Source organism: Neophocaena asiaeorientalis, unplaced genomic scaffold (assembly GCF_003031525.2).
Source record: "Neophocaena asiaeorientalis asiaeorientalis breed wild unplaced genomic scaffold, Neophocaena_asiaeorientalis_V1.1 scaffold240, whole genome shotgun sequence".
NCBI lineage: Eukaryota > Metazoa > Chordata > Mammalia > Artiodactyla > Phocoenidae > Neophocaena > Neophocaena asiaeorientalis.
Genome location: NW_020185331.1, coordinates 1180788 through 1190651, shown reverse-complemented (window position 1 = coordinate 1190651; position 9864 = coordinate 1180788). Strand labels below are relative to the sequence as shown.

General features: G+C 41.5%; 2 protein-coding genes across 3 annotated transcripts in view; one reads left to right on the top strand and one right to left on the bottom strand.

Moving 5' to 3' along the window:
* Positions 1-7426, top strand: part of EXOSC1 (exosome component 1) — a 12009-nt gene extending 4583 nt beyond the window's left edge. The window contains exons 4-8 of one of the 2 annotated variants that reach the window (XM_024734882.1): positions 1120-1208; positions 1992-2025; positions 2528-2578; positions 2708-2792; positions 3129-3549. In XM_024734882.1, coding sequence (XP_024590650.1) covers positions 1120-1208; positions 1992-2025; positions 2528-2578; positions 2708-2792; positions 3129-3235 — 366 coding nt within the window. In that variant the 3' untranslated portion in view covers positions 3236-3549. Of the gene's footprint in view, positions 1-1119; positions 1209-1991; positions 2030-2527; positions 2579-2707; positions 2793-3128 lie in introns of those variants that run through there. The other variant, XM_024734883.1, reaches the window with a different exon arrangement.
* PGAM1 (phosphoglycerate mutase 1) overlaps positions 7232-9864 on the bottom strand; it is a 7528-nt gene continuing 4895 nt past the window's right edge. Inside the window, exons 3-4 of the mRNA XM_024734881.1 lie at positions 9116-9296; positions 7232-8326 (exon numbers count right to left, since the gene is read on the bottom strand). Of these exons, the coding sequence (XP_024590649.1) occupies positions 8157-8326; positions 9116-9296 (351 nt within the window). The 3' untranslated portion in view covers positions 7232-8156. The remainder of the gene's footprint in view (positions 8327-9115; positions 9297-9864) is intronic.

Sequence of the window (9864 nt, the reverse complement as noted above, 5' to 3'; positions counted from 1 at the left end):
CCAAAGGTTGAGAAGGAAACAATTTTTTTTTTTTTTTTTTTTTTTAGTATTTATTTATTTGGTTGTGCCGGGTCTTAGTTGCAGCAGGTGGGCTCCTTAGTTGCAGCATGTGGACTCCTTAGTTGCAGCTCGAGGACTCCTTTAGTTGTGGCTTAGCTCCTTAGTTGTGGCAGGCAGGCTCCTTAGTTGTGGCTCACGGGCTCCTTAGTTGCAGCATGTGGGCTTCTTAGTTGTGGCATGCAAACTCTTTGTTGCAGCATGCATGTGGCATCTAGTTCCCCAACCAGGGATTGAACCCAGGCCCCCTGCACTGGGAGCACGGAGTCTCAACCACTACACCACCAGGGAAGTCCCAGAAGGCCCATTTTTGAACAACTGAAGCAAAACTCTTTCTGCAGAGAAACAAAAGATTTGATAAAGTCTTTGAGGGAAAGTACACATTAATGCGATACTGGTCAGTAACTATAACATATCAGTACTCCCTGCTCATCCCCACTCTCTGCCAGTTAAATTAACTTGCAGCTCTTAGTTTTTCTCTATAAATTTCTCCAGCAGAAAATCTATGTGGGGATTCCCTGGCGATCCAGTGGTTAGGACTCCGAGCTTTCACTGCTGAGGGCGTGGGTTCAATCCCTGGTCAGGTAGCTAAGATCCCGCAAGCTGCGAAGCGTGGCCAAATTTAAAAAAAAAAACAGAAAGGGAGAGAGAATGTATGTGTTATTTTGAAAATAACTGGAGAGGCAGTGATCTAAATATTATGCAGCAGCTGAAATGGAGACTTAAATTCTGTTCACACTACAGGGCTCATAGTAAGATCTGTTAAAGGTCTAGCTAGATTTGCTATATACTATAAATACCCTTGTGTATTTATGTTAGACTTGTATATTTTTCAAAACCTATTCCATCTTATTTGATTTCCACAGTAACTCTATTAAGTGGCCAGAGTGGCTCTTATTCCACTTTACAAATATGACTTATACAGGGATAAGTAGGAGTTAACTTGTCTTAAATTCTATACTTAGTAGGGTTGCTTGGACCAAAATCCTAGTTTATTCCCGCCTCCTTCAGCTGCCAACGACTAATACTCACTCTAGTGCTGCTCTTTTCTCTATTGCACAGGTCTCTAGCATCAATTCACGCTTTGCCAAAGTACACATCTTATATGTGGGGTCCACACCACTTAAGAACTCTTTTCGAGGAACTATCCGGTAAGAAGTATTTTTGTCTTCATATTTGCCTCAGCACCTGGAATGAGATTAGGATAGAATGGGAGCCTGGAATTTTTAGGAACAATTACATTCTCTATTCCTGCCCATTTCTCTCTTCCTTTGTGCTTTGATTCTCCCCAGGTAGTAGCCAAAGAAAACGTTAAAACATGTGAGTTAGGACAAAAGGAAAATATTAATGAAATAGGGCTTTAAATAAAACAAAAAGGGTTGAGCTAAGCTGGAGATTAGCATTGTAGGGATCATTCATATCAAACAAAGTAGAAAGCATTTTAGGAAGTACCTTTCTTTCTTGAATTTAAAATCAATTAAACCCAAGGACTGTAAAACAATAAAAAGGGTAGTGGGTGAAATGGTAAATTTTTTTCCTATGGGTTCTTGGGAAGGGACAAACAATTCTCGTGAGCTAGATAATTTAACACCTGAGGCTCTTTCCACCCTCAGGATTCTGTGTTGTTCTGTGGTGCTTCTGTTCAAGCTCTCCTAAGGCAGTGAAGTTCCTTATCCTTCCCTGCTAAATCTGATCCACTTTTCTGTAGTGGGAGGTATTGATATTGCTGCTCTGTGTGATCCAAGAATGGGAAATGTGGTTTTCTCCTCCAGGAGAGGACTAGGGATACATCTTCACCCTGCTCCTCTGGGTGGCCGCTGGGTCCCCATTAGGACTTGTTCTCTCTGCTGTTGTAGCTCTTTGTCTGCCAGGAGTCTGCAGGATAATTCTTTCACAGATAATTAACCTTTCTGTTAATTCTTTTTTCTTTATAGCAAGGAAGACGTCCGAGCTACTGAAAAAGACAAGGTTTGTTGGTTGGTTCTTTTTTTTTTTTCATGGCTTTAGGAATCTCAATCCTTTTAAATTATTCCAGTGAATTTGAAAAGTCTATGGAAATGTGGAGTCCAAGGAATTTTAAGGTGTTCCCTTCTGGAAGGTGTGGAATTCACTTCACTGTCCCTTTCCTCTTCATATCATTTTTGTTCACTTTGTTGACCAGAGAGGGGCTAGTTTACTCTTTGCCTTTGAAGCCACGTATTTATTCATTGCTGTTTCCTCAGACTTACTCTGGAGCCTTTCAGAGCAACTATAGTACTTTTGTCCAAGTCAGATTCCTGATTAGGTTACTGAGTTCAAAATCTTTCATTTATGTGATGATGCCACAGAAACAATAAAAGTTGTTGATTGACTTTAGTGATGACTTCTACCCTCTGAGATTAGAAGTTGACTCGTTCTGCCAGGGGTGTTAATAGTTTCATGTAGACCTGATTCGGAGCTTTCACTTAACACTTCTGTTCTTTCTTTACAGGTTGAAATTTATAAGAGTTTCCGCCCAGGGGACATTGTCTTGGCCAAAGTGGTATCCTTTATTCCCCTCAGACTTGTGGTCCTTTGTCAAAAGAAGAAATGGAAGTAGAGAAACCACTCAAGTGGCTATGGGAGGGATGGCTTATAACTCTGTTTTCCTTTACCAGTGTGATGTGACTAGATCTCCCTAGGTGATGCACAGTCCAACTACCTCCTAACCACTGCTGAAAATGAGCTGGGAGTGGTGGTGGCCCACAGTGAATCGGGTGAGTTTGTCCATGCTTCCACATGCTTACCTTTACCTGGGAGCTAGGGTTTGGGATTAGTCCATTGTTTTCCCTCATTTCCCTTGTTTTTTAATTATCTAAAAAGCAATACTAGTGTAGATACTTACTACTGAGATTAGAATGATTCTCCTTATATAATCTAAGGAAAAGAGGCGCTCACTCCATAAATCAGTGGCATAAACAAGGTTTTTTTCCTGTATGAGGTGAGGTTCACTAGGCAGCTTGGTGACACTTCAGTTCATACCCAGCTGAAAAGAGAAGAGTCTCAAGCAAATATTTGGGGTCCCATCTCCAACTCCACCTTTTCCCTTCCAGGTGTCCAGATGGTTCCCATCAGCTGGTGTGAGATGCAGTGCCCTAAGACCCACACTAAAGAATTCCGGAAAGTGGCCCGAGTACAGCCTGAATTCTTACAGACCTAAGAAGCCACACTTTACCCCATGCATAGGAGTAAGCTCTTTCCAAGAGTACATGTGTGAAAGTGACATCAGGGTGCCGTTGCCTTCATTCAGGCACCTGGGGCTGGCCAGCAGCCACCTCTAGAAAAATCTTACTCTATAGGCAAAACATTTTTCCTGTGAATCGTTCGGTGGATTTTATCCTGTTGAGTGATAAATTTCTCTTTTGGAGGCACCAGCAAACCAACTGTATGACGGTGGAAATAGCCTGTTCTTTCTGACAGTCTTATAAATATGTATTTTTTGCTGTGAAAAAGAAAACATTTTTACGAAAAGAATTTTATGGTTTCTATTATATTGAGTAGGGAAAAGAATCTAAACAGTGTCATGACATTTAGAGCAGGGTCTTGCCTGGTGGCACCGATTAACAGACATGTGTTATATGCTTTCTTGCTCTAGACAATGCCTAATTGCCAATCTTTTTTGTATATTCTGTTGTACATACTTTTGCTTATTGAGTACTTGTTATGTGTCAGGCACTAGGTTAAGTACTTTATATACATTCCCTCATTTAGAGAGATTATGGTTTAGTGAAAATGATGGGACACATGTGGTGATTCAGGTAGCATGTTAGTAATTCTGAAAGTAATTTGGTAAACAAAGTATTACTGATACAGTAGATACTCCAGGAAATGTTAAATCTGAATCGAAAAGAGGTACAGAACACTATCATGTGAAGTGGCCAGGAAAGGATTTGTAACATGAAGTGAAAGGAATTAAAGAACTAAGATAAGTGAGGTGAAGATATTCAGAGCAGAGAGAGAAGCCCAAGCAAAGTGCAGAATCAGGAATGTACACACAAGCTTGAGGACAAGCAAAGGATGAGGGTTAAGCATGGGGAGGTTGCAGACAGAGTGAAAGGAGAGATGAATTATGTCACTTCTTGAGATGTTATTAGGGAGCCCATGTCTTCTCTGTGAAGTGAGAATGGTTGGGGTAAGGTTTAGAGTCATCCCACCTGGGTTTGTGTCCTCTCGTTGCCTTAAGCTGGGTTATACGTTGTTTTGTTTTTTTTAATTGAAATTTTTATTGACATAATTGTAAGTAATTGCAGTTTTAAGAAATAATACAGAGATCCCTTATGCACTTTTTCCAGTTTCCGCCAGTGGTGACATTTTGCAAAATAATAATATGCTGTACTATAGCAATCAGGATGTTGAACTGATACTTAAGCAAATTATTTATTTCTTTAAGTCTGTTTCCTCATCTGGAATAGTATGACCTCATAGGATTATTACGAGGAAATGTATAAAAGTGGTTAGTACACGCCAATATTACTGTGATATATTACTGTTGTTATTATATAACTGATGGCCTTCTATCAGGTATCTACTAAATGCCAGGACTTAATGCTAGGTACTTCAGTGTAGTTTGTATTGATATAGTCAGTCTCCTATTGATAGATATTTTTAAACTTTTTTTCTTTTACAGACAGTGCTGCAGGGAAAATCCCTATACCATATATCTTTGTGCATGCCTATGATTCTTTTGCAAAACAGATTCCTAGCAGTATAATGCTGAGTAAAAGAATATGCACATGTAAATTTTTGGTGAGATTCTCCCTTATTGCCTTGCAGAAAGATGCTACCGATTGATTTTCTCAACAGTGTTAGCCATTTTACTTACGTTATCTCTGAACTTCACAGTGACCCGGAAAAGTAGCAATTATTTCCACATGTTACAGATAAGTAAACTAAGGCTTAGAAAAATTAATAAATCTCACAGACATCAAGAGGCAGAACAGTGTTCAAACTCAGATCTGTTTTACTGTAAAGCCTGGGCCCTTCCTTCTCTACCATGGTGCCTCATTCTTCCAAGTATTGAACAGAAACCTCAGGCATGCAATTAGAGGCTCTCCAAATTGACATTGGTTAATTATAAGTGCTTGTTGGACATCATTCATTCATTATATAAATATATTCGAGCAACTCCTCTGCCCACCACTGCTCCAGGAACTAGGGAGTAAAGCAGTGAACATGATAGAATCCTTTCCTTGTGGAGCTTACATTTCTAGTGGGGGGGGGACCATTGGTGGGAGGGGAGACAAATGAAAAGTAAACAAATACGGAAATGTTATAATTTCAAACAGTAATTTTAAAAAGTGTCATAAAGAAGAACATTTGAAACAACTGGGTAATGGCCTTCTGATCTGCTGCGAACCCGGTTAGATTTTCTCACCCTTAACCAAGCAATATTGTATTACGTTTGTTAGTTGCGTGCGTGTCTCCCCTACTTACCTTAGCTTTAAGGGCAGCATGCTGTCTTCTCTATCTTCAAATCTCCAGTACCTGGTACTGTGATTAACACGTAGCAAATGCTCAATAAAAATTTTTTGAGTGTACTCATAGCTGACTGAATAGCTATGCCCAAACAGTGATTGATATGTAGTCATGGTGATATTTGTTAATCTAGAGACAGGGAGGATATACTTTCTGTGCCTTGGAAAAGTGGTTCTCAGCCTGGGTTAGGTGAACTTCAAAATTGCCTGTAAGTGGTAAAGGGGTAGCAGGGGGAGTGCAGGGGGAAAAAAAAGACTGCAGGTGCCCTAGCTCTGCTCACAAATCTCATGGTTGAACCTGTGGGTGTTAAGGGTTTGTTGAGCTCCACAGGTGATTCTGATGTGCTACTCTGGCTAAGAAACACTGTCTTGGAGGGATAGTAGTTGTTGGCCTCCTAGCCATAATGGTAAATGAGGATGGCTTTCTGTTATTTTCCTGCCCATAAGGCAGGAGTTCTAGCCAGGAGTCTAAGTTGCAAGGAATGGAGACTGCTGTAAACTCAAGTGATGTCAGGACATAGAGTAGTAGTAATCAAAGCTGATCCAGCCTGATTTGGGTGAAGAGCACTTGATCAAACAAAATTACCAACTTCTGGTCTAAGATTCAGTACAAGCTAAGTAAACTAACATCCCACCAGGCTACTGGAGACTTAAATTACTAAAGGTCTTCCTAGGATTAATGTGTAGATCAAATAAAAAACTAAACTTGAAAAGCAAGATGCTTAAAAGTACTTAAATTTTAGAATAAGAATCTTTGATTTAGCTGCAGTAACATTCATCTGGGTTCCAGTACTTAGTGTACCTTCTGGCAAGTTTCTGTTATCATTTTCAGCATATTTCCCCTTCTGTAAACTGGGGATGCCAGCCCTTTCAGAGGTTGTCAAGATTGGAGATTATGTAGGTAACGTACTCACCCAATGGCTAGCATAGAGGCACTCCGTAAGAGCTTTATAGATGGTGTTGCTTGCTCCTACTAGAAGAGAAAGGCATTATGGGCTTTCTCATGTTCCAGTGATCTTTTCAAAGGCCTTAGAGAAAAGGTAAACGTGAGTAGTGCCCCTTCCCTATTACGTATATAATTAGTCGGCCCTCCCTATTCATGGATGTGAAACCTGTGAATACGGAGGGCCAACTGTACTACTTAGTTTTACATAAGGCACTTTAGCTTCTGTTAGTTCTGGTATCCACAGGAGTCCTGGAACCAGTCCCCCACTGCAGAGACCAAGGGATGACTGTGTATCCCTTTTCTCCTGCATGTGTAACTTTTGAGGATGTTAATTAGTTGACTGATAGGGTTAAAATTTTAGGGGCCAAAAAGAAAGGTGTGAATCAAGTTTAAAAGTTACTAACAAAAAAAGGGTTGGCTTTTTTAAGTCTAGTAAACAAGCATTTACCTTACTCTAAAGAGGGCATAATAGTTTCAGAATTTGATTTTCCAGTGTTCGGTAACCAGCACCACTGAGCAAGAGCTGTAGAGAGGCAACAGGAATACAGAGTTCAGCTCTCCAACACTGAAAACCCAATGAGATACATGATACTTGGACCAGGCTATGTAAAGTTGTGACTGGTTGTCCTAAAAGCTCTTAATCTGTCATACAAGGACTTGGGTAATGAGAGACATTTCAAGTTGAATGTTTGAGTTGATTTCCTCAGATAAGACATAGCACACATGACACAGAAAATATTGCACATCACTCCTTTATCATACTGACCTGGAAAAAAGATTTACTACAGTTATGCTCAAATGAGTACTGGGCCTAAGTGGTGGGCCAAGCAACTGGAACATGATTCAGAAATCAGGCACAGTGAAAGACACACTTGGATGTGATCAAGAGGCATTCCGCTGCCATAAAACAATACGGCGGGGGAGGGATTCTAAAACACACAGCAGGATGAGCTCCTACACCTTAGGAGTCAAGAAGCTTATCCCATGACGGTGTAAGGAATGGCTCATTTTCTGATGACCACATGTGGGAATATTTCAACCGCCACTAGAAACCCCAGAAGGGTTTTTTTTAAATTTATTTATATATACATATAAATTTTTCTTTTGTAAAAGTAAATGCAACACATAAACATTCAGGATTGATCCCAATCTTTTGGAGTCAGGGAGGAAGTGTTTGATTGAATCACCATGCAGGTTACATTCATCTTCCACTGGAATGACTAGAGCCCCCAGTCACCTGAAAAGAACAGTGCCCAGCTAGCCTCTGGGAACACAAATAGGCACTCTTGCTTCTCCTCATTGGTCACACCTTGGCATGGTTCCTCCCTATCCCCTACTCAAGCAGGTCCTTAGTAATAAACAAACCATTAGCAACGCCCCGCCCCAGTTACTACCTCTCAAAGCTCTTGGATAAGTCTTCCCTTGGCTTGGACTGAGGACCATGTCCCAGAGGTGCCATTCTGACTAGACTGTATGAAGGGAGTGGGTGCAAGAGAGAAAATGGCTAAAATGAAATTGGGAGCCACTGCTCCCCATCCGCAGCTACAGCTTAAGATGCCTAACAGATGTCGTCAGTGTGACGTGTGCAGGGGAGAGGTGCAGAGGAATGGATGGGCTTGGGAGGAAGGGTAATCCTTGGGAAAGTAATCTGCTGCTCGACCTCACTTCTTGGCCTTGCCCTGGGCAGCCACAGCCTCCATGGCTTTACGCACGGTCTCTTCATCACCCAGGAACTGCATTGGCTTGATGGGCTTCAAGTTCTTGTCCAATTCGTAGACAATGGGAATGCCAGTCGGCAGGTTCAGCTCCATGATAGCCTCCTCGGAGAGACCTGAAAATACACCCCGCTATGATCAGTCAAGCAAGATATGAATCCACAGACCTCTCCAGCGTTGCTATTCATTCTCCAGGTGGGGAAACAGGTCCTCCAAGGACTTTCGTAGGAATTAAAACAAGACAACCTTTCTGGTATTTGTCATAACAGTAATGATCTGTGTTATAGTAGATCACTCACCCAAGGAATGCCCCTGTAACTTATTTCTCAGTCACTGAAAAGCAAGAAAAAAGGATGAAAGGTATGTCTCCCAAAGTGAGATCTGGAAGCCCATAGTAAAGCAGGACTATACATATCTCAAATGTCCTATGTAGTCCATCCAGGCTGCCAAAACTCAGCACATCTGGGCCTCTAGGCCCTTGGGTGAAACAATTTAAGATGCAAATTGAGATTCATCTGTGGAGTTGAACCAGGTTGTGATTAAGAAGGATTTTTATCAGCAGTTTCGACGGTAATCCTAGTCTAGAGGTGGGCATCTCAAACTTCCATGTGTATCTGAATTACCTGGGTGATAGATGCATCTTCTCCATCAGGTCTGAAGTGGGGCCTGAGGTTCTGCATGTGTAATAAGCACCCAGTGGGGTCCGGCCGCCTCTGCTTCTGCAGAGGATGCTTTGAGAGACAAGGATAGAGAGTGTGTTTCTACTAGGAGACAATCTGGACTGTCTCTAAGGCTAGCAACATGTCCAGCCCTTTCCTGAAGGTCTCCTTCGTACTAAATAAGTCCAGATTAGTGACAATTCTGCTTTAGCCCTCTTTGAGGGCCCCTCTGAAAAACGTACATACCCTCCAGATGCTTGACGATGCCCCGAAGGCTGTTGCCATGGGCTGCAATCAGTACTCGTTTCCCCTCCTTGATCTGCGGAACTATTTCTTCATTCCAAAAGGGCAGAGCTCTGGCAATAGTGTCCTTCAGACTCTCACAGGAGGGCAGCTGATCTTCAGTGAGGTCTGCATACCTACGATCCTAAACAACAAAAAATCCAAGCGTATCAGTTATTACCAGTTGCATCCATTCTGCCTATTTCTCATCCCCTGAAGGATCAAAGTGATGGGTGAAAGTCTCTCACCAGGGCACTGAGAGCTTGGGAAAGGGGATAATTATTATCCTGCCCCTCCCTCCCCCATTACCCTCCATAGGGAAGACTGACAGTTCAAAAGAAACATAACTTAGGAAAGGAGAAAAAAAAAGGTAGGCTACAAGGCTCTAACCAATTCACTTTATCTTGCAATTGGCTTAGGAAGGCCCTATCAGCTATGGATGGGTTTTTTTAAAACATGGCAGTAGATGTAAAAAAGATATATTCTTTTTAGATAAACAACATAAACTCTTAACTAAATCTTTTAACAAGTGGAGGTCATTCCTTGGAGAAAGGGGATTACAATTAACTATTTTAGGGAATTCCCTGGTGGTCCAGTGGTTGGGACTCTGTGCTTTCACTGCCGAGGGCCCAGGTTTGATCCCTGGCTGGGGAACTAAGATCCCACAAACCCCACAGCCAAAAAAAAAAAAAAAAAAAAAAAAAAAAAAAAAA